Source organism: Pseudonaja textilis, chromosome 1 (assembly GCF_049901715.1).
Source record: "Pseudonaja textilis isolate UNSWEBS1 chromosome 1, rPseTex1.2, whole genome shotgun sequence".
Taxonomy (NCBI): Eukaryota; Metazoa; Chordata; class Lepidosauria; order Squamata; family Elapidae; genus Pseudonaja; species Pseudonaja textilis.
This window is the reverse complement of record NC_141990.1, coordinates 198,390,645-198,414,989: the sequence shown is the minus strand read 5'-3', so window position 1 is coordinate 198,414,989 and position 24,345 is coordinate 198,390,645. Positions and strand designations below refer to the sequence as shown.

The 24,345-nt window shown below is 36.6% G+C and overlaps 1 protein-coding gene across 50 annotated transcripts in view; it reads right to left on the bottom strand.

Annotated features, from left to right (window-relative positions):
* Window positions 1–24,345, bottom strand: part of NEB (nebulin) — a 210,313-nt gene that overhangs the window by 86,516 nt on the left and 99,452 nt on the right. For all 50 annotated transcript variants that reach the window (XM_087920214.1, XM_087920218.1, XM_087920215.1 and 47 more), the window contains exons 88-113: window positions 23,307–23,510; window positions 22,296–22,400; window positions 22,030–22,137; window positions 20,330–20,641; window positions 18,546–18,749; window positions 17,033–17,137; window positions 16,262–16,369; window positions 15,647–15,958; window positions 14,778–14,981; window positions 14,536–14,640; window positions 13,043–13,150; window positions 12,133–12,444; window positions 10,770–10,973; window positions 10,528–10,632; window positions 10,136–10,243; window positions 9,111–9,422; window positions 8,148–8,351; window positions 7,923–8,027; window positions 5,612–5,719; window positions 4,812–5,123; window positions 4,407–4,610; window positions 4,182–4,286; window positions 3,240–3,347; window positions 2,378–2,689; window positions 1,381–1,584; window positions 1,108–1,212 (exon numbers count right to left, since the gene is read on the bottom strand). In XM_087920214.1, coding sequence (XP_087776340.1) covers window positions 1,108–1,212; window positions 1,381–1,584; window positions 2,378–2,689; window positions 3,240–3,347; window positions 4,182–4,286; window positions 4,407–4,610; window positions 4,812–5,123; window positions 5,612–5,719; window positions 7,923–8,027; window positions 8,148–8,351; window positions 9,111–9,422; window positions 10,136–10,243; window positions 10,528–10,632; window positions 10,770–10,973; window positions 12,133–12,444; window positions 13,043–13,150; window positions 14,536–14,640; window positions 14,778–14,981; window positions 15,647–15,958; window positions 16,262–16,369; window positions 17,033–17,137; window positions 18,546–18,749; window positions 20,330–20,641; window positions 22,030–22,137; window positions 22,296–22,400; window positions 23,307–23,510 — 4,683 coding nt within the window. The remainder of the gene's footprint in view (window positions 1–1,107; window positions 1,213–1,380; window positions 1,585–2,377; window positions 2,690–3,239; window positions 3,348–4,181; window positions 4,287–4,406; window positions 4,611–4,811; window positions 5,124–5,611; window positions 5,720–7,922; window positions 8,028–8,147; window positions 8,352–9,110; window positions 9,423–10,135; window positions 10,244–10,527; window positions 10,633–10,769; window positions 10,974–12,132; window positions 12,445–13,042; window positions 13,151–14,535; window positions 14,641–14,777; window positions 14,982–15,646; window positions 15,959–16,261; window positions 16,370–17,032; window positions 17,138–18,545; window positions 18,750–20,329; window positions 20,642–22,029; window positions 22,138–22,295; window positions 22,401–23,306; window positions 23,511–24,345) is intronic.

Below are 24,345 nucleotides of genomic sequence, written 5' to 3'. Positions count from 1 at the left end.
GTATTAAATTAGTAACACGGTTGTTGGTTGAATCTGGCTCTACCATTGACTTTGCTTGTCAGAAGGTTGCAAAGGGGATCACATGACTCTGGGACAGGGCAACCGTCATAAGTATGAACCAGTTGCCAAGCCTCTGAATTTTGGTCATGTGACCATGGGGAGGCTGCAGTGGTTGTAAGTGTGAAAAATGGTCATGAGTCACTTTTTTCAGTGCCGTTGTAACTTTGAATGATCACTAAATGAACTGTTGTAAGTCGAGGACTACCCATATAGAAGGTCAGCCTCCAGTTAGACCATGTATTCTGGTATAATATAGATTATATAAGACACTGTATCCAAACAAAAATTGAGTCAAAGCATTGAAAATATTGCATAAAGCAACCAACAGTTTGCAAAGTATAAAAAACAGCATTATTGTCATAATGAATTGATCTGCAATAATATTTCACAGCTGGCCAGCAAAGAAAAAAAAAGTTAGTAAGAGGCACAGACTTGATTATTCAACAGGTATTCCCCACATTCTGTCTCAAGTGTCCACTTTATTTCAAAAAATGATAAAAGCAGAAGCCTTAGAACTTAGCTGTCAAATTTAATTTCATTGTGGGCCACATAAGGGTTGTGTTTGACCTTGGGAGGACAGGGGACCATGGCCGAGGTGGGTGTGGCCAGCTCGACATCACTCATCAAGCCTCTGTTTTTGGCCGTGACAGTCTCCTGCAACCCTCTGCCACAGAAAACAGAGCTTCAGGGGGGCTGTGTGTGGCCTATCTGGGCTTCATTTCACTGGCAGAGGGCTGCAGGAGGCTGTTGCAACCAAAAATGGAGCCTGGGTGGGTTGTGTACAGCCTCCGTGGCCTCCATTGTTGTTGACAGAGGGCTGCAGGAGGCCACTGTGTCTGAAAACAGAGCACAGGCGGGCTGTCCCAAGTTGTTTTTGCTGGCATCATGGGCTGGTCCTTCACTGTTTCCAGGGCAGGCCCGTGGGCCTTGAGTTTGACACCCCTGCCTTAGTAAGTAGAAAGCTAAGGTGTTATAAGGTGGGGAAATACAATGTATGAAACCGTTTTAATCTAAAGAACTTAATAAGTATGGTAGAAATGTACTTACCTTGCTTACGTTGATGGAATTGGCCTTGGAAAGCATTATTTCAGGTGTGTCAGGCATCACATGGATCATAACTTTATCTTTATCCCAAACTTCTCGGTATTTAGGCTACACAAATAAAGAAGTGGTTACTTGTTTATTCGGTGTTATTCTTATCTAATCACATTTTCACTTTTGAAGGGAGAAAACTAATTTCATATAAACTAATATAAAAAAAAAATTAATAGGACATACTGTCCAGAATTTATGTGAAGCTACTGAAAAGGATTAACATACAATACTGATTTGTGCCGCATTGGTTTTAGCAAGGACCACGTCCGGTGTATCAACAATGTTGGTGAACTTCAGACGGTCAGCAGGAGTGCGGTATACATTGTCACTCAGGATTTCCTGGGCAAATTTGACTCTTTTCACTATTGGAGACCCACTTGGTATCCATCCAATCCCACGGAGCCATTCTAGATCTGACTTATACACAGCCTATGAGATAGCAAATCAGAAAGTGGGGGAAAAGAAGGGTTAGTTTTTTTAAATGAAATAAACATTCTTATGTGATGTCAACTAATAGGACATCCATTCTGACCAATTCACAATTAATTGTTTTAATAATTAGTGTTCCTTACTTTCTTTGTTCTAAGGCAAAAGGTAGATAAATTGGACAGGTGAAGTTAGAAATGGTCATATATCTTCTGATATTAATGGCACTTTCCATTTGTATTAATTACCTAGATTAAGTAAATAGAAAGCACCCCAAACCTTGGTATAATATCCAAAACAGGCTGCATAAGTGTTTCTATATCACTGAACAAACATATAAACTCCACTGAATTAAATGAGTGGAGAAAAAAAGTTTAAAAATGATACTCAACTGCATCCACTAGGTTTATTGGTAAATTTGCTATATGTGACATTTTAGAAAATTTTTATCTAAGTAATGTCACTTTAAAATATTTTCACCAGCACCAGTATCACCATGACCTGCCAAGGTTAACTTCATTCAGTGAAGACTTCAATGAAGGAACAGTGTTTCTGGTCATATTTTTGCAGATGTGAGCATTGGAAACAAAAGCACAATTAAGATAATCCTCAAAAACACCTTTTTCAATTTGCATTATAGGGATTTGAATTCTCATACATTCCCACTGGTGGGGATAATGTAAGTTGAAGTGCAATACATCTGTTCTATAACTATGCACTTCAAAGTCTCTTTTGCTCTGTGCCTGACCATGATTCATTTACGTAACCTTGTGAAATGAACTACTGGTGTACTTACGTCGCTCTGAAGTTCATATGCTTTCTTTGCTTGGATCACATCATTCTGATCCGGCAGACAAGACCACTGGTGCAAATAATGATGGTAATCAATGTCGCTGGCTAAAGCCTGCCCTTGTTTGGCTGCCTGGATAGCCACCATTTCATAGGGAATGGTGATCTTGGCTTTTGAATTGTGGTATGCTTGTTTATAGAGACGGTCATTTTGCATTTTCATTACTCGCGCAGCCCATGAAAGTTTAGGATCCTCTTTGACTGAAGGGGTTCCAATGTAATGACCTTTCTGTCTCTCGTAAGTTTGTTTGTATTTATACTGAAGAGAAAAGCACAGAAAAGAATTGTTAAAAAGATAGGAATTATTCCAGTTAATGTGAAAATTGGTATTTTAATGACTGGAGGACCCTGAGTGAAGGAACAGGTAGAATTCATAATTCTAAACCATTCAATAGTATGCTTTATAATTTATGTATCAAAGTAATGTAATTTATTAAACCATTCTAAAACTATGTTTAAAAACAATAACTTTGCCACTGAAAAATAACAATAGAAATAACATTCACTGAATCCAAAATCATTGGGGTATAAAAACTCCTTTTACAGAAGTATCTCAATGGGTTATATTTTTTTTGCAATTCAGAATAAAACATGAATTAAACTGCTTGGTTTTAATACAAATTTAAATCTCAAATTTCTAAGCATATAAATGCAAAAGAACGCAAAAACGACATCTCCTTGAACAATGGCATCTTATATATTGTTGGATCTATGTGTTTCATTGGTAACTGGATGCCTACTCTCCCATCTGTGTGGTATTAAAAGATACAGTTGTTTTACAGGCAACATTTAATAAACAGAGCTCATACCTCACTGGCAATTTCTCTGGAAGATTTCGCATGCTTGAATGAAAGAGCTTCCAATTTAAAGTCATAGCCTTTTGCCTTGGCATCATCCCAGGCTCCAGTATAATGTTTCTGCAATTAGAATACATGTATAACTTTCAATATAATCAGAAAAAAACAGGATGTAAATAAACTACAGACAATTCTCAATTAAACATACTGTCTTATTAGATATAAGTACCACTATGGTTAACTTACTTTATTCCCAGGGACACTACTGAAGAATAAAATGTGAAAAATATAAATTTTCAGAATGAGAAATGGGATAAGCATTGCATAAATATAATGGAAATGGTAAAATTCAGGCTAGGCAATCATTTTTGGAGCTTGTTTGTCCAAAATGATTTGCTTATTTATGGCTGTTACAGTTGTATGTTCACTGTACAACGTTTTGAATTTAAACATCTACAATGTTTTGAATTATATTGATTTAGCCCCAAAATTTGGGATGCATACTTAACAAAAGAAAATAAAAAACCAATATTGGTCAAGAAGGCATAAAGTTTTTGTGCAGAACCTCGTACTTCCAATAGGGATGATTGGGATATTGTGTCCACTGAAACAGACATCATCATTTTCATCATCACTTACATCTACAATACATGTAATTGTTCTACATTGTATATTGGTACACAAGCATAGGTACATAATCTGCTCTGAGACATTTTTTGGAAGAGCTAAATATTTCTCAAAAAAATAAATGACACAAGGATAACTTACAGTCTATGGATATGTATGTGTGTGTATTTTCCTTCAATTGCTGGGATATAGATATAAGAATCAATATGTAATACTTTTATGTTTTTAAGAGCAACTAACAGGAGTGTATAACTAAGACAATGTAATGAATAAAGGAATAGTAATATGTTTAACAAAACAATGCATACAGTTAGTTAATTATCTTACATGGCTAACATTCACAGCATTCATCTTGGAAAGCAGCATTGATGGGGTATCTAGAGGAATATTAATCTGTGCCTTCTCTTTATCCCACGCTTCCCGATACAGGTTCTAAGAAAGGAAGGAAGGAAAGATAATTTTCAATTGATGAATGAGAAATAATTTTTATTCTTCAAAGGCCACTGTATCTCGGCCACATTACACAGAGGTAGTGACTACATTTCAATTTACCTCACTGATCTGTTGTGCATTGACCTTAGCCAGGACAACAGGGGGTGGATCAGGTATGCTGGTAAATTTCAGTGCATCCGGGCGTAGTTTGTACAACCTCTCATTTATGAGATCTTGAGCCCTTTTCACTCTGACCACATCCACAGAGCCTTCCGGCATCCAGCCAATCCCACGGAGCCATTCCAGATCAGATTTATACAAGTTCTATGAGACAATGGATCACAAAAAAATGATTAAGCTTAATGATTAAGGAATTAGTGTGGCAAGCAGAAAGTTATATGGGTCAGGATAATGAAAGTTATAGTGCAAAGCATCTGTTCTACAGCTACGCACTTCAAGGTGCCTTTTATTCTGTGCCTGACTATGACTCATTTAGGCAATCTTGTAAGCTACTGGTGTACTTACATCGCTCTGAAGTTCATATGCTTTCTTTGCTTGGATCACATCATTCTGATCTGGCAGACAAGACCACTGGTGCAGATAATGATGGTAATCAATGTCGCTGGCTATAGCCTGCCCTTGTTTGGCTGCTTGGATAGCCACCGTTTCGTAGGGAATGGTGATATTGGCTTTTGAGCTGTGGTATGCTTTCTTATAGAGACGGTCATTTTGCATCTTCATTACTCGCGCAGCCCATGAAAGTTTAGGATCCTCCTTGACTGAAGGGGTTCCAATGTAATGACCTTTCTGTCTCTCGTAAGTTTCTTTGTATTTATACTGAAGAGGAAAGCACAAAAAAGAGCCATGATTAGCGTTAGGCATCAACATGATATTATATAGTTTATAATAATAATAATAATAATAATTACAATGTATAATAATAAACCCTTATAAAACATTTAAAAATTGCGGTTTTCCCTTTAAAAGAATGGCCTAAAATGTCATTTTTTTAATAAATGCAAAGTGCTTTGTGAATAAAAGATTCCCTTTCAAATTAAAAACTATATAAATTAAATGTTTCATTGTTATCTGACTGGCAGTTCCAAGTAAACATTTGTTTTAAAGTATTATTTCTACAGCAACCAATAAGAAAAATAATTGTGTAAAATCATCAAAACTCTACAGCAGGGTGCCTTGTATGTGGTTAAATCAATATAATGTTTATATTGATACATATAATAAATGAATTCAACATTTTTGCCAGGTGGGTGATATGAAAATATTCAGTGGTATCAGCAGCTATATTTAAACAATAGGCCTCATACCTCACTGGCAATTTCTCTTGAAGATTTCGCATGCTTGAACGAAAGAGCATCAACTTTAAAGTCATAGCCTTTTGCTTTGGCTTCATCCCAGGCTCCAGTATAATGTTTCTGCAATTAAAATACATACACAGTTTTCAAGGCTGGAAGAAAATAAACTACAGGTATCCCTTGATTAAACATGAAGTCCCATGCTGAGAAATAAATCTAATTACGTTTATTTGACTGTCCTTCAGAAGACATCTATAGACAAATGCAGTGAAATATGTGAAAAAATTGAATTTTCAGAAAAAATAATCAGATGGACACTGCATAAATTCAGTATATGCATGCATATTTATGGATGTATATATGCATGTAACAATTTTACTTGTTTAATATTAATACTATGGATTTATATTAATAGACCAAATGGAATTTATTATGAATTGGCAATAATGTAACTATGTAAGAGGGGGAGACCTAACACTTAAAGTAACAATGTTTTTGGGTACACTAACATCGTTAGAACAAGATGCAACGTGTCAACCAAAGTTACAAAACAAAAACACCTCCCTTGTGCCATCTCGAAATCCTCTCAATAGCTTCAGAAACCATCATCGATCATGGTATCCTCCCAGGATAACAGACAAAATTGGGAGAAGAATGATGCTGTGGGTCTCATTTTTCCATGGCTGATTTCTGATTCGGGAAATATCCAGACCTTGACCTCTGCTCTTCCATGTTTTTCCACACTTCTAATTAATGTCTAAATCAGATTTTACCCACTGGCACAAGATGAGGTTTTATCAACAGGGATGAAGACACTCAATTGTACATCTCTGTCACGTGCCATGCAAGTGATGCTATTAAAGTACTTTCCCAGCGGCTGGTGATTTGCAGACTGGAAGGGGATGAACTGCCTTGACTAAATCATAACACACCTGAGTATCTGTAGATTTTATGGCCACCCATATCTTGTAATTTTCCATTGTTAAATCTAAATGGGAGAATATTCCCCAAGGAAGAGTAGATGCTCAATGTTGGCATCCTTCAGGGCACACAGATTCTGCTCAAAGAATTCTGCTATGGCCAGGAGGACCTTTGCAGAAGTACATCTTGTGTGCCAGTGGCACCCCCTTCCTAGATTGGTCATTCATGACTTACTCACCACCCAGTTAGATTATAGAAATGTGCTCTGCATAGGACTGCTTTTGAAAAGAAATCTGAAGGTTCAGCTGCTCCTGAATATGGTGGCACATACAGCACTGGGAGACTCATATAAATACACTTATATAATAACATAGCTATGTTAGCTGCCAGAAGGTTGCCAGAAGGCTTCTGGGAGCAATTCCAGTTATTGTTGCTATTAACCCTTTATGTTGCTAAGGTCCAAATTACTTGTGGGATAGTCTATCTCTAGTGGTTTCTACCTATCCCACCAAATCCGGCTCTGAGCATATTCTGGGCCCTTTGGAAAGGCATCTGATATGACCAGGGGTGGGATTCAAATTTTTAACAACCGGTTCTGTGGGCATAGCTTAGGTGGTGGGTGTGGCTTGGTGGTCATGTGACTGGGTGGACATGGCTTGGTGGTCATGTTATTGGCTGGGCGTGGCCAACTCAATATCAGTCACATCTAGGCATGCATCTCCTTGCCAGGCCTCTCATGACTGTGGGGATGCTACAACAGTTGTAAGTGTGAAAAAGTCACTTTTTTCAGTGCCACTGTAACTTTGAATGGTCACTCCACACAAGCAAAGTACCAGCAAAGGAGGGGGAAAAACTCCAGACAAGTTCCAGAGACAGGAAGTCTAGTCCTGCCAAGAATGTAATAAGGGTTAACGGAGAGGCAGTTTCTGTAAGCAACACCAGAATGTTTCCTTCCTGCCTTCCTTACAGGATTAGGCCAGTAATTTCTTCTAACAACCGGTTCTCCAAATTGCTTAGAATGTTAACAATCAGTTCTAGCGAATAGGTGCGAACCTGTAGAATCCCACCCCTGGATACGACTTAGGAAGAACCAAGGAAGCAAGACTTTCCAGGCATGAACAGCTTTTCTCCAACATTCAACTCCAACATTACTTGCTTTCAGAAGGACAGAAAGACTTGGCTCTTACCCCAAGCATTGGCGGCCAGGAGGTTGCTATGGGAGACCTGACATGAATGCATGTTGTAAGCATTTTGCATTTTTAATGTGAAAGCCTCAACCTATGTTTTGCCATTCGTGTTTTATTGTTAATATCTACATAGTATTTTGACTGCTCAGAGTTTCACCTGATAGATCACTAGCTGTTTAAATTTGATTATAAATTAACAAATAAAATTGTCTTACACGGCTAACATTCACAGCATTCATCTTGGAGAGCAGTATTTCCGGGGTATCAAGAGGAATATTAATCTGTGCCTTCTCTTTATCCCATGCTTCACGATACAGGTTCTAAAAGAGGGAGAAAGGAAAGACAATTATCCGCTGCTTTGTGAAAATCCTTCTAATTTTTTTAAAGGCCACTGTATTTCAACCACATTACACAGAGGTAGTGACTACATTTCAGTTTACCTCACTGATCTGTTGTGCGTTGACCTTAGCCAGGACAACAGGGGGTGGATCAGGTATGCTGGTAAATTTCAGTGCATCCGGGCGTAGTTTGTACAACCTCTCATTTATGAGATCTTGAGCCCTTTTCACTCTGACCACATCCACAGAGCCTTCCGGCATCCAGCCAATCCCACGGAGCCATTCCAGATCAGATTTATACAAGTTCTATGAGACAATGGATCACAAAAAAAATGATTAACCTCAAATTCTTAGTGAATATTTCATGTAATAAATAGAATTAACAGGATATTAGAAAGTCCTGACTGATGTGATTCAATTATTTTAAAATGAATTAATAATTCGTATGAAACAAAACAATCAAACTAAGTAATGGAACAAAAATTCATGGACCAAAAATTCAAATGGAATGTACACCAAACATTCTAGCAACTCTTTCTGAATCAATTGAAGTACACTGATACAATGCCCTAAATTCAAAATAAGTTAATTTAGTGCAACTTATGCAGGCAAATTTTAAAAGGTTATTAGAATTTGCCGATTGGTTGTTCAAAAACATTTTAGAGTTATCTACACTTTGGGAAGCCAAAGCGCATTGAAAATCCTCATTTCTGTGATCAATATTTAAAAATATTTCCACCATCACAGCATGGTGGTTCTAACATGGCGTGCAAAGGCTAGCTACACTCAATGAAGACTTCAGAGAAGGAACAGTGTCTCTGGTGTCTTTCTGACATGTAATCAAGGAAATAAAAGTAGAATTAAGATAATTTTCAAGAGCACCCTCTAAAACACATGTTCTTCAGATGTGGGGATTAGTGGGGCTAGGAGAAAGTTATGTGGGTCAGGATAATGGAAGCTGAAGTGCAGAGCATCTGTCCTACAGCTACGTACTTCAAGGTGCCTTTTGTTCTGTGCCTGACTATGACTCATTTAGGCAATCTTGTAAGCTACTGATGTACTTACATCGCTCTGAAGTTCATATGCTTTCTTTGCTTGGATCACATCATTCTGATCTGGCAGACAAGACCACTGGTGCAGATAATGATGGTAATCAATGTCGCTGGCTATAGCCTGCCCTTGTTTGGCTGCTTGGATAGCCACCGTTTCGTAGGGAATGGTGATATTGGCTTTTGAGCTGTGGTATGCTTTCTTATAGAGACGGTCATTTTGCATCTTCATTACTCGCGCAGCCCATGAAAGTTTAGGATCCTCCTTGACTGAAGGGGTTCCAATGTAATGACCTTTTTGTTTCTCGTAAGTTTCTTTGTATTTATACTGAAAAGAAAAGCAAAGAACTATTGAAATGTTTAAGATGATGCCAGACAGGGTGAAAATTGGTTTTCTTTAATGATTCAGGGACTTGGAAAGAAGGAACATAAGTTTGTTTGTATTTATACTGAAAAGGAAAGCAGAGAAAAGAACAACTGAAATGATTAGGATGATGCAGCGTGTGAAAAATAGTATTTTAACAACTGGAGGACCTTGAATGAAGAAACAGGTAGATTTCATTATTAAGAAGGTATCATTCAGTAGATTTTGAATGCATGTGTCTTTAGGAATTTTGTTTTGTAGGTTAAGCATCAATATGAAATTATATTGTGTGATAAACCATTATAAAACAATATTTAAAATAGTGATTTCCCCTTTGAAAATGATAGCTTAAAGAGAGGTATTTAGTAAATGGAGAATGCTTTTTGAATAAAAGATTCCCTTTCAAACCAAACATTATATAAATTAAATGTTTCATAGTTATCTGACTGGCAGTTCCAAGTCAAAAATATTTTTATTTATTTTAAAGATAGGTCTGCAGCAATCAATATGAAAAAAATAATTGTGTAAAAACATCAAAAATCTGCTGTGGTGTGCCTTGTAGGATATGAAGTTTGCATAGAAATTTAAGTTTAAATAAAATTGTACACTTTGCCAGGTGGGTGATATGAAAATATTCAGTGGTATCAGCAGCTATATTTAAACAATAGGCCTCATACCTCACTGGCAATTTCTCTTGAAGATTTCGCATGCTTGAACGAAAGAGCATCAACTTTAAAGTCATAGCCTTTTGCTTTGGCTTCATCCCAGGCTCCAGTATAATGTTTCTGCAATTAAAACACATACACAGTTTTCAAGGCTGGAAGAAAATAAACTACAGGTATTCGTTGATTAAATATGAAGTCCTATGCACATTTACTCAGAAATAAATCTCATTATAGATTCATATTGTAGGTGTTTGGCATTTTTCAATCAGAGAGCCTCAATCTATGTGATGCAATTCTTGTTTTTCTGTTAATGTCTATATTTTATTTTGACTGCTCAGAGTTTGATCCGATAGAGGAACAGCCATTTAAATTTGATTATAAACTAACTAATAAAATTATCTTACATGGCTAACATTCACAGCATTCATCTTGGAGAGTAGTATTTCAGGAGTATCAAGAGGAATATTAATCTGTGCCTTCTCATTATCCCACACTTCACGATACAGGTGCTGAGAAAGGGAAGAAGGAAAGACAATTTTAATTGGTTTGTGAAAATCCCTTTAATTTTTCAAAGGTCACTATATCTCAACTACGTCCTCTTATCATTTCACATATAACACAGAGGAGGTGACTACATTCAGTTTACCTCACTAATCTGTTGAGCATTGGTCTTAGCCAGGATAACTGGCGGTGGATCAGGTATACTGGTAAATTTCAGTGCATCCGGACGTAGCTTGTACAGCCTGTCATTTACGAGATCTTGGGCCCTTTTCACTCTGACCACATCCACAGAGCCTTCCGGCATCCAGCCAATCCCACGGAGCCATTCCAGATCAGATTTATACAAATTCTATGAGGCAATGGATCACGAAAGATGAATAAGATGATTAAGTTCATTCTTTTAACAATAATATACTAAATAGATAGTTATAAGGTATATGGTTTATAGGATGTCAGAAAGTCCTAACTAAAGTTGTTCAATGTAACTTTAAATGGTTAAATTTATGAAACAACAAGAATGAAAGAAAATCAAACTAGATAACAGAACAAAGACATCAGAAAATGCAAATCTGTTAATCATCTTGAAAAGCTAGGCAGAAAAGTTATTAAGGCATAGAATGTATGCCAATCAATCGGGACAACTCTAACTTTATTGAAGTGCACTCCTACAATGCCCTAAATCAAAACAGATCAAAACTTAAGCCAGTTTAAAAAGGATATTAGACTCTGCCAATTGTTTGTTCAAAACTTTCTGATATGTATGTATAATTTGGGAAGCCAAAGCACATCTGATAAGTATGTATACTTTGGGAAGTCTCAACATCTTTTTTATATTGTGGCATCCAAAACTGGGTGCAATATTCCAGGTGTGGTCTTACCAAGGCATTATAATGCAGTACTAACACTTCACGTGATCTTGATTCTATCCCTCTGTTAATGTAGCCTACCACTGTGTTAGCTTTTTTGGTGTCTGCAGCATATTGCTGGCTCATATTTAAGTGGTTGTCCACTAGGACTCCAAGATCCTTATCACAATTACTGCTATTGAGTCCATTCTATACCTGTTCACTTTGCCTAAGTGTAAAACCTTACATTTCTGAGCATTGAACTCAGGGGTGGGATTCTTCCAGTTTGGCCTGGTTCTATAGAACCAGTAGCTCCAGAGAGCAGCTGACACCGAATCAGTTCGCTGCGACAATCTTCTGATCTTCTGTTTGACCCACCCACCAGGGCTCTAGGCTGTGCTTTATTCCCTGCTATTTCCTCCTCAGCTGCTTTGCATGGCACAGCTGAATGCCGCTCATCAGCAGGAGATGCTTGCTGGAGCCGGTAATTTGTAAATAGTGTGCACACGTGCCCACCAAACTGGTTGTTATGCCAGTAGGATCCTACCCCTGACTGAACTTCATTTTGTTACTTAGGGCCCAGTGTTCAAAGCTGCTGAGATCATTCTGGATCTTGAGTCTAACATCTGAGGTGTTGGCTATTCCTGCCAGAATTGTACTTACGTCGCTCTGAAGTTCATATGCTTTCTTTGCTTGGATCACATCATTCTGATCTGGCAGACAAGACCACTGGTGCAAATAATGATGGTAATCAATGTCGCTGGCTATAGCCTGCCCTTGTTTGGCTGCCTGGATAGCCACCATTTCATAGGGAATGGTGATCTTGGCTTTTGAGCTGTGGTATGCTTTCTTATAGAGACGGTCATTTTGCATCTTCATTACTCGCGCAGCCCATGAAAGTTTAGGATCCTCCTTGACTGACGGGGTTCCAATGTAATGACCTTTTTGTTTCTCGTAAGTTTCTTTGTATTTGTACTAAAAAGAAAAGCAAAGAACTATTGAAATGTTTAAGATGATGCCAGACAGGGTGAAAATTGGTTTTCTTTAATGATTCAGGGACTTGGAAAGAAGGAACAGGTCGATTTCATCATTAAAACGTAACCATCCAATAATATTTGAACACATCAGAATTTAGGAATGTTGTTTTGTAAGTGAACATCAACCATGTATAATATGGTTTAATAACCGATTGTAAAGCACTATACTAAAACAGTGATTTCCCCTTTTTAAAATGACAGGAGAAAGTAATATTTATTGAATTCAAAACTTTAGGGCATAAAATATTCCTTTTACTTAAATATCTCCCCTGCTGTCTTTTTGGCAGTTTACAATAAAATAAAATAAAAATGAAAAGCTTGAATTTAAGCTAATATTAAAGTCTCAAATTTTGAAATAAGTAAATGTTAAAAAAAAATGGAGGATATATGCAAAACTATAGTATCCTTGAAGAATAGCAACTGGTTGAATCTCTATGAGTTTCAGATGAAGATACCTGGTAGCACACTCTGCCATCTGTTTGATATGAAATGATATGGTAATTTTAGAAGCAACCTTTAAGTTACAGAGTTCATACCTCACTGGCAATTTCTCTAGAAGATTTCGCATGCTTGAATGAAAGAGCATCCACTTTATAATCATAACCTTTTGCTTTGGCTTCATCCCAGGCTCCAGTATAATGTTTCTGCAATTAAAATATATGCACAAATTTCAATATAGTCAAAAATATTGAATGAATTACAGGGGACTACAGATATTTCTTAAAAGAACATTCTTATGCATACCTAGTCAGAAATAAGACAATGGACAAAAGATTATGGAAATCTGTGCCTTCTTAGAATGCAATTAATTAATTTGATCTGAACCACATGAAGAACTTTTCCAGCATCCAACAACTAATTCCAGTGTAGCATGCTGTTGTATCCAAAACAGTCATTGCCAAACTGATGATACCAATGGTTGTGCCAATTTATTTTTTACCCTCCTAAGAGATATCTCCATTTCAATTATGTTACAAAAAATAATAACTTACTCTTCCATCACAGATGTACCCATGTCATATAAACTGAATGTAAAAACAATAAAACTATTAATTCATTTATTCTAGTTGATTTTGTAATTGACCATCGCTGGCCTGAATTACAGATATAAAATGTCATTGTTTTTGTAATTTCAACAAATAAGACAATAATTTTCCTTATTTCTTTCTTGATTCCCAATAGATAAGATTAGTGAATTTCAAGGAATATTTAAAGAGATCCAAAAGTGCATTCAATTTAACCTTAGCTGCTATAAATACTTGGTATGAACCCTCTCTGATTTCTCTCTAATCATCTCTATGAAAACTTTGTATATGGATCTCCTTTTTCTTCAGTCATTTGTTTCCTGTTTTGCTATACTTTGGCCACCTAATGAGAAGGAAGGACTCGATGGAGAAGAGCCTAATGCTGGGAAAGATTGAGGGCAATAAAAGAAGGGGGCGACAGAAAATGAGGTGGCTGGATGGAGTCATTGAAGCAGGAAGCATGAGCTTAAATGGACTCCAGAAGATGGTAGAGGATAGGGAGGCCTGGAGGAATGTTGTCCATGAGTCGTGATGGGTCAGACACCACTTCACAACTAATGACAACAAATTTTATTTTTATGGTGTTCTTTTCTTCTATATAATTATGCACATGTTTGAGCATGTGCATGTATATGTGTTTATATCTATATTTTGTTGTTATTGCAGTGATTTGTATTTTATTTAAAACTATTTTTAAATTATCATACTACATGGCCAATTTGCATTTTATTTAAAACTATTGTTTTAGATCATACTACATGATATGGCAAATAAATTAATACTAGGACAAGTTTATAATCCTATACATGCTTCTTTGGCTCCTGAGACTGAAGTATCCGTTTAATTGTTCTTAAAATAAAAATTTAGAATAGACATACAACTTATAACTCAAATACCTTTATATTTTTAAGAACAATTAACAGTAGGGTAATATATTTAGGACAATGTAATAAAGGAATATTGACATTCTTAACAGAATTTATACAATTAGTTAATTATCTTACATGGCTAACATTCACAGCATTCATCTTGGAGAGCAGTATTTCAGGAGTATCGAGAGGAATATTAATCTGTGCCTTCTCATTATCCCATGCTTCACGATACAGGTGCTGAGAAAGGGAAGAAGGAAAGACAATTTTAATTGGTTTGTGAAAATCCCTTTAATTTTTCAAAGGTCACTATATCTCAACTACGTCCTCTTATCATTTTACATATAACGCAGGGGTAGTGACTACATTCAGTTTACCTCACTAATCTGTTGAGCGTTGGTCTTAGCCAGGATAACTGGAGGTGGATCAGGTATACTGGTAAATTTCAGTGCATCTGGGCGTTGTTTGTACAACCTCTCATTCACGAGATCTTGAGCCCTTTTCACTCTGACCACATCCACAGAGCCTTCCGGCATCCAGCCAATCCCACGGAGCCATTCCAGATCTGACTTGTAAAGATTCTACAAAGAAACCCATCAATCTATTAGGATGCTACTTCCACTTACTAAAAACAGCACTGAGGCTTCTCTACTCAAAATTATTGTATAATTGCTCTTATCTCAACAAGAGCCATTTAATTGACATAAATGTCGTGTCATATATGTATTTATTTAGTTTTTAATTATTGAAGATTTATACAATCCTCATACTAGCTGGTGAGGATATTGAAAAATGAATTCCTCTTGATCCTCTTCCTAAGCCACATAGTTTTTACAAGAGTCAATTACAGAAAATTGTACTTTCTATAACATAACTCTGCTTATGATAACCCTATTCACTACAGAGCAGCAAAGATACATCACAGGTTTACCTATTTTTTAATACCAAAATGTGATTAAAATTTAAAACAAATGGTCAATAGACAAGAATAAAGAAACAAATTATAATTATATGTAAATGATTCTCTATATATGGATAGCCAGCTCTGTTCTATTTTGCAGTCAATCACAAATGGAATTTGATTTTTTTTTAATGGTGGTGATGATGGCTACATATTACCAAGAATGTATGCAGTAGGGCTTGGATGCAACTGTAGATAATAATAATAATTCACCAAATAAGGCATGAGACAAAATAAGCAAAGAGGCAAAAATTATCATGCAAGATGTAGTAACTTTCTACTCACATCGCTCTGTAGGTCATAGGCTTTCTTGGCTTGGATGACATCATTCTGATCAGGCAAACATATCCATTCATGGAGATAGCGGCGATAATCAATGTCACTAACCAGTTTCTGGCATTTCTTGGCCAACAAGATGGACAGCATGTCCACTGGGCTATTAAACTTGGTTTTAAACTTCTCAAAATATTTCTTGTACTCCCTCTCACTCTGCAGTTTAGCTACATGCATTGCCAACACTAATTTGGGATCATCATGAATATCTCGGCATCCAATATGGTGTCCCACTTGTTTACGGTAACCTTCTTTGTACTTGTACTAATGATGAAATAAAAACAAAACATCAATTTTATAAATTACACATAATCTATTACTAAAATTAAATTTCAACTCTTCAGCATGATATGCTGCACTGCACCCTCTTTTTATATAGTTATGATCTTCCAATAGCCAATACTCAATACATGACCTGTAAGCAATTAAACTGATAGATATGGTTTGTTGCCAGGATTCTATATGATCCTTTTGGACATATTTATAAAAAATATGGACACAATATTAAATATTTATTTTACAGAAGATGAAATAAGTGTAGAAATGCCAAAGAATAGCAGACCCTACCTCACTAGCAATATTCCTAGAAGCCTTGGCATGTTGGATTTCAATAGCATCCAATCTTAAGTCATGGCCTTTCTTCTTCAACTCCTCCAATCCAAGTTGATATTGTTTCTGTGAGGGGAAAATAAATAATGCATATTCCATTTCAAGGCATGTCATATTTATAAAAATATGTAACATTTCATATCATAGTACAGGGGTGTCAAACTTGATTTCATTGAGGGCCGCATCAGGGTTGTGTTTGATCTCAGGGGACTAGGATGGGTGTGGCTAGGGTGGGTAAAGCCAGCTTGAGTCACTCATGTTGGGGTGCCTGTGATGGCCCAAGACCTCTGACAGTGAAAATGGCTCCTGAGCTCCATTTTTGGCTGTGACGGCCTCCTGCAACCCTCTGCCAGTGAAAATGGAGCTCAGGAGGGCTGCAAGGGCTGTTCCTTCACTCTTTCCAGGTCAGCCCTGTGGGCCAGATCTAAGCATCCTGTGGGCCATATCCAGCTCTTGGGCCTTGAGTTTGACATCCCTGTCATAGTATATTAAGATCTTTGGACTGCAAACAATTATAAATTTATGGGATTGTTATGATAGGGAAAAGCTTTTTGTGTTACTCTTAAAAATTGCTTACAAAGGTACTCTCACATTATCAAATTTGTATTTATATAATTGTAACTATGGAGAGTGTCATAAACTGTCAAAGAAAAAGATTTATCCTCAGAAGAGGAAGAAGCATAAGGAGAGATAATGGAAACATTAATATTTAATTCTTTAATTTCTTACTTTACTGTAGTTCACAGAATTTGCTTTGGACAGAACGATCTCAGGAATGTCAAGTGGAAGGGTGTACTGTGTTTTTTCTTTATCCCAAACTTCACGATATAAAGCCTGAAGGGAGAAAAACATATTTTTTATCATAGAGTAATGACAACATATCATACTATTGTAGGATATATTTCATTGACAAAAATATCCTCATTTGAAGTTGGACACATTGACATTCAAATTGTTTTACAATTAGGGTTGCACGCAACTATTTGGCTTCAAGACCAAAGTAAGCTCTGCAAAAGAATTGATATTTCATGGGAAGGTAGATCAGGAAGCAATGGGTCCAAATTAAGAGGCCTGGATAATGCTACACTGGAAGTGAGCAATCAATTTGGCTTCATCTTACCTGCAATAAAATTCCCTATCTAGCTAAACAATATCTATGAAATATCTGCAGAGTTCTGTCTGAGAAAACAATACATATATCACAAGCTTAGCTGTGTGATATATTTATTGCCAAGTCCTGGTCAAGAAAGCCTTCTAAAACTATCAGTAATTGAGTGGAATTTAGGTAGACTTAAAAATCTCCAAAAATGAAGCAAAAGATAAATCCCTTGTAAGTCCATTATTTTAAACCATGGGAAAAGATCCCATACAGGTAGTGCTCGATTTATGACCAGCACTTGGCAGGCACATTTATGATCCTTTGCAGTATCCTGTAGTCATTTTATGATTGTAAACTGGCATTTACTTCCATTTTTTTTTTTTTTGGCAAAACCAAACCCATAGAGAATCACTGGTTCACTTAACAACTGTGTTAAGATGATATTTATGACCATCACAATTGTAATGGACAGGTCCTATTATGGTCATAACTCAAACACTACTACTGTGTGCATCTTAGCTTCTATTCCCATTGTCTAAGAATTAAGCCTTCACTTAGATTAAAATTGACTCAGTTTCTTCAGTGTGAGAAGTTCTAAAGACAATATATCTACAGACAGTATGGAAGATGGGTTGTGGGTATATAGAAAATCAGAACAGTGATTTTAATTTTAGAAATTATAATTTTAAAAAATCTTAATGTTTGCTTTTTCATACAAAAAGAAAATGCATGGAAAATATAAGTCTTATAGTTTTATAAAAAAAACAAAAGGAAACCTCAAAATCTGTCTTCTAAAAGAAAATGTGTAAAGTTTCCCTTCCTTTGAAATCCCTAACCTTCCTAAACTATTTTCCATTTAATGTTTAAAGAGATAAAGCTGGGGCAAGTTGGTAGTTAACTGTTCAGATTTTCTTTTTTTTTTTACAAAATAAAGCTTTTTCTGTTTTCAATGACAATATTTTTCACGGGGGATACCAATCCTTCTACATCCATCTAGCAAAGTATCAGTCGACAAAATTGCAGCTTTTGCACTTTTTTCGAGTTCTCACTGACCTCATAGAAATGTATCTCACGTCAATCAATGCTGATTTTAAATAGAAACATGTGGCCCCCAGTAATTGGTGCATGACAAATACTGCTCACCCCACTCTGCATCAAAGCATTGGCCTTAGCCAAGACAACGTCCGGGGAATCAACAATAGCTGTGAATTTCAGAGAATCTGGCCGCTGCCGGTATAGCCTTTCACGCATCAGATCCTGAGCATTCTTCACTCGTTGGATTTCCACAGAGCCTTCTGGCATCCAGCCAATTCCACGCAGCCATTCCAAGTCTGCCTTATACACATTCTGTAAAAAAACAGAACCAAGCATTTCCTAGGTGGAACAGAAGTTCTGGGCTAATCCAAGTAATGTAAGTTCATCGGGGTAATGAATGCCTTGATCAACCTCTCCAACTTCTTTTCCAGTAAAGATATTCATAATTATTTAATCAGAAATCATTCCCATGGAAATAAAGGGCAACTTCCATAATAAAAATAAACATTGACAAAATTACTATCAATTACAAAAGGCTGGATTACTTGAAACAGCCTATATCCTTAGCATCATCAAACAGCAGAATTTACCTATCCCAGGTCTTTAGGAAAGACTTGATAGATGTATAAAAATGTTAAATTCAGTCTAAACATCTGGCTGGCTGTATGACCAACCATCATAAAACATTTGCTTATCCCAAGTCCCTGGAAAGAGATTGACAGGTGGACAAAAATACTAAATCCAAGATAAACATCTGGCTGACTATGCAACCAGCATAATATATATGCTGCCTGAATCCCACCAACTATGGACAGTCTACTGTATGCTACTGAAACATTTGGAAGCAGATTCTACTACAACGGGACAGGTGACATATTAATCCAGCAATGCAAAAGTAGCACATAATTTTTAAAAAGCCCCATGGGGCTTAAAAGAGAACCAAGATTGCCACCTTAGTGTGGTAGTTTAAGGCACCAGGCTAGAAACTGGGAAACCATCCGTTCTAGTTCTTGTACTTGAGCACAAAGCCAGTTGTGAGACCTTGGCCCAGTTCTTAGGAAGGGAACAAGAGCAAATCACTCTCAAAAAGCCTTGCAAAGAAAACTGTAGGTCGCCTAATCCAGGAGTTAAAAATTGACAGATGTGCACACACAAACACACATACATACATGATTTACTTCCAAACAAATTCATATATTTGCAAATAACAGTACAATGAGTTTAATGTAGCTTATCCCAGAGTTGGGGAAAAATTCAGGGATGGGCTTCAAAAATTTTAGCAAAGAGTTCTCTGCCTGGTTGCTGGGTGGGCATGCCCATGGTGGGTGTAGCCTAGTCGGCCTCCTGCACCATGCGGGGGTGCTTTTGCCCTCCCTGGGCTCTGGAAGCTTTCCTCGAGCCTCCGGGAGGGTGAAAACAGCCTCCCCGGGCTCCAGAGGCTCCCTGGAAGCTGGAAACGGGCCCATTTCCGGCCTTCCCAAACTTCCAAGGAGGCCTGTTTTTTCACCCTCCCTGAGCTTCCGCGCATGCCCTGCACTTACCTGCATCCAAAACAGGCCGTGTGGGGACTCCTGGGAGGGGTGGAGCAGGATGGGTGAGGCCAGCCAGGAATGGGATTTGGGGGTTTTCCAAACTGCACAGAATCTTAGCTAGGGGCACTCCTGAACCCCTGCAAACCCTCAGCAGCTCACTCCTGGATAAATTGTATTCAGGGATTTTCTATGAGAAATTTCTCCATCTTGTTCAAAGTTGTACTATTACCCATTTTGTCAGCTGCTCTCCATTCTCAGGAAGGAATTTATTTGGGAACTTTTTGCATGCCTTTCACAGGTTCTTTCACTAAACACTAGTCTTACTCAGACATATGCATCTTACATTTGAACTATACGTACATCGCTCTGGAGGTCATATGCTTTCCTTGCTTGAATAACATCATTCTGGTCTGGCAGGCACATCCATTCATGCAAATGTTTGCGATAGTCCACTTCACTAACCAACTTCTGACAATTCTTAGCATCTAAGATTGATAGCATGTCAGGGGGACAATGGATGTTTGCTTTACACTGTTCAAAGTTCTTCTTGTACTCCAGATCACTCAGAATCTTGCCTGCATGGGCAAACCATACCAGCTTGGGATCATCTTCCATTCTTTGAACCCCAACATAATGCCCTTTTTGCTTTTCATGCGCTTCTTTGTATTTATACTGTAACAGAAAACAATACATTTTGAAATGAATTTAAAAAATGCTACTAGGGAAGCTAACAACAATTCAGCTACTAAAGTGATAAAAATCAAGAGAAGGGAAATTTGGATTCAAATTTCTTCAAAATATCATATTGAGTCAACTGTTGACTAACATTTTTGTGACATTTGAATATCACTGTAAAATATAATAAAAATCTGTTTGTACCATGGTATCAGAAGAAGGTTTCTTAATCAGTGGTGGGATTCAATTTTTTTTTACTACTGGTTCTGTGGAAGTGGCTTGGTGCGTGTGGCAGAGGAAGGATACTGTAAAATCTCCAGTCAGAGGTTGTATTTTTCGGTTTTCCAAACTACCCAAAATTTCCACTACTGGTTCTCCAGAACTGAATACCACCTCTGCTCTTAATATACTTTTTTCTACAATGGTTTTTGATTGAGAGTGAAAAAAACCCAGTATTTGCCTAACACACAAAATGATTCCAATGACAAAAATCAAATAGGGAAAGTAGATTTCTTCATCTTCCAGACTTCTTTTTATTTACCAGAAGGGAACCTAAAATGAGCATTTAAAGCATTCAGCTAAGAAACCCTGCTGTCTAAGCACAGTTCTTATTATGAAAAATTTATTCCATGTTATTTGACCTGGGACAAATAATGCATCCTAATCAGGGGTAGGATTCTACCAGTTCGCACCTATTTGCTAGAACCGGTTGTTAACATTCTAAGCAGTTCAGAGAACTGGTTGTTAGAAGAAATTACTGGCCTAATCCTGTAAGGAAGGCAGGAAGGAAACATTCTGGTGTTGCTTACAGAAATTGCCTCTCCATTAACCCTTATTACATTCTTGGCAGGACTAGACTTCCTGTCTCAGGATCGACTCTGGAGTTTTTTCCCTCTTTTGCTGGTACTTTGCTTGTGTGGGGTGACCATTCAAAGTTACAATTGCACTGAAAAAAGTGACTTTTTCACACTTACAACTGTTGCAGCATCCCCACAGTCATGAGAGGCCAGGCAAGGAGATGCATGCCTCAATGTGACTGATATTGGGTTGGCCATGCCCAGCCAATAACATGACCACCAAGCCACACCCACCAACTAAGGAATGCCCACAGAACTGGTTGTTAAAAAAAATTGAATCCCACCCATGATCCTAATGCCAAAAATCAATAGATGTTATTTTAAATTAATCTCCCTATGTTCTTGCCATCTATAGCCCTAATGACTATAGATCTAACCTTGTTATATATCATTCTGGGTCATTCTAATGAACTTTTCTAAAAATCTGTTCCATTAATATCTTCTGTCTGTTCCATTATTTTTTATTTTTGTGGTTTCATTTTTTAAAAAAATGTGGGGAAGTTACTGGACAGGAAAGCATCTGCTCACATCACTAGCAATATCCCTCGAAGCTTTTGCTGCTTTAATTGGAATAGCATCGGTTCTCAGGTCGTAACCTTTCTTCTTAGTATCTTCCCATCCTTGGACATAAAGTTTCTGTAGAAGATGTGATAAAAGGATATCTGACTGTAAAACCACTTATAGCATCTATAATTTAAAATCAATTTGTTCATATAGTCATATTAGTTTTTGTAAAGTGAAAACAACCCCACCCCCAATTATTAAATATTCAAACAATGTTAACATTCTCTTACATGGCTGATATTTGCAGCATTTGCCTTGGCCAGCAGAATTTCTGGGGTATCTGGAATGACATTGATTTTGATTTTATCAGCATCCCATGCTTCAGTGTATAATTTCTGCAAAGGAATAAGGAAAAAATATTTGATTTTTGCCTACAGAAAATACAATTCAAAACAGAATGTGAGATTATAACATTAGACAAATTCATATTCATTAAAACTGTTTTCTAAAATTTGTAATGAAACTCAATGAGGGAAATTTCTATTTTAATGAACTATGCTCCAAAGTCATATGTACCATATGGTAAACTATATTTTACGGACATTATCAACACATTTTTTCTAGTTCAGATTTTCTGGCTGAACTTGTTTAAAAGAACTCTTGTGTTCAAGATCCAAGAACTCAATTTTATCAGGGAAAGTCAACAAAGAGTATCTGAATTCTCCAGTTTTCTAAAAAAATTTTTTAAAAAAATTCACTTTGAGTCTGAGGCAAAGCTCTTGTGCTCAAAAACTTAGAAAAAAGGCAGATAGATTTCCAATACATCAAAGCAGCATCCCAATCAAAACATGACTTTGTAAGATACTTTGATTCATATGCTAAATATTGCCACAGAGGTTTTGAGAAATTAGTGGGTTTTGTGGTTCATTCCATGTACAATTCTATGATTTCAGCTCATTTTTCATGGGGCAGCAATCTTTGTCTTTACATTCCTATGCCCATGCTGCTATTTTTTCCTCTTAGCTGCGATATTCTGCACTATTAGTTTTTTCAATACAGTCAATGGTCACACTGGCTGGAAATTAAGAGAGCTGCAATCTGACTAGTTTGAAAGTCCTATTTCTCAACTAACAAAGTAGTTCATTGATTCAAGCAGAAAGTAGGAAGACATCAGTGAAGGATGATTTTATTCGGATTTTGGCTCCGAGCAGCCTAAATAAATCCTAAATTTAGCATGTGATCATTCATTTTTTAAGCATTGTCTGTTATGGAAGATTAGCTACTTTAGTCAGAAAACCTACCTTGCTCATTATCTCAGCATTATGCTTTGCTAATTCTACATCTAAAGCATCTGTGATACAGGTAAATTTCATTTGATGAGGAGGTTGCCGATACTTGTTTTCACTTAGGATTTCTCCAGCTCTCTTGACATGTTCAACATTCAGTGAACCAAGAGGCACCCAGCCAATGCCTTTCAGCCATTCTAGATCTGACTTGTAAAGAGACTGGAACATAAATAGCAATAAACAGTATTTAGAGAAGTCAACAAACATGCATTATAACAACTTTGGGGGGAAAAGTTACTGGCTAATTGACTTATGAATTTGATTTTGAAAACTTCAGGTGAAAATTGATCTATGAGGCTGAAATTCACTAAAAGTGACTCAATTGATTTTCAGCAACTTTACATGTTATAAATAAGCATCATGATATGCATATTTAAGGAATAATGATGACAGCCAAAACCATATTAAGTGTAATGCTGCAGTTAGCTATCCATTTAGGACAAATTTAATGAATACACATTTTAAAAAATCAAATAATAATGTTGAGCAACAGAATCTCAACTCATCTTTAATATGTTTATTAATTTTATTTTCAATCCAAAGTAAAATCCAAAACCTAGTCATACTTTAAAACTATATAAAACAGCTACTCTGGTGTGAAGTTACATATGAAAAACCTGAACAACGCATATAATGTGCAAAAATAAAATAAAAAAAATCCTTGCAAAAAACTATTATTAGGCATAAAATATTCTCTTATATTATACATAGAACCAATATAAATTTTAGTCCAAACTTATTTTTTAAAACACCGAAGTGAATGTGATAACAGTACAAATGAAAATTAAGAAACCATGAGAATGTGAAAGTGATACATCTGTGAACTACTAGTGAGAAATAATCATAAATTAAACATCTAATAAGATGGGAAAGGGGAAAAAATTGCAAAGTCTATTTTACTTCTGATTTTCTGGGAGAAAAATACTGTCTAAATTGAAATGGTATGAATAGATATTTAGACTGTGATACACAAGTCATTAGAGTGGGTAGTTTA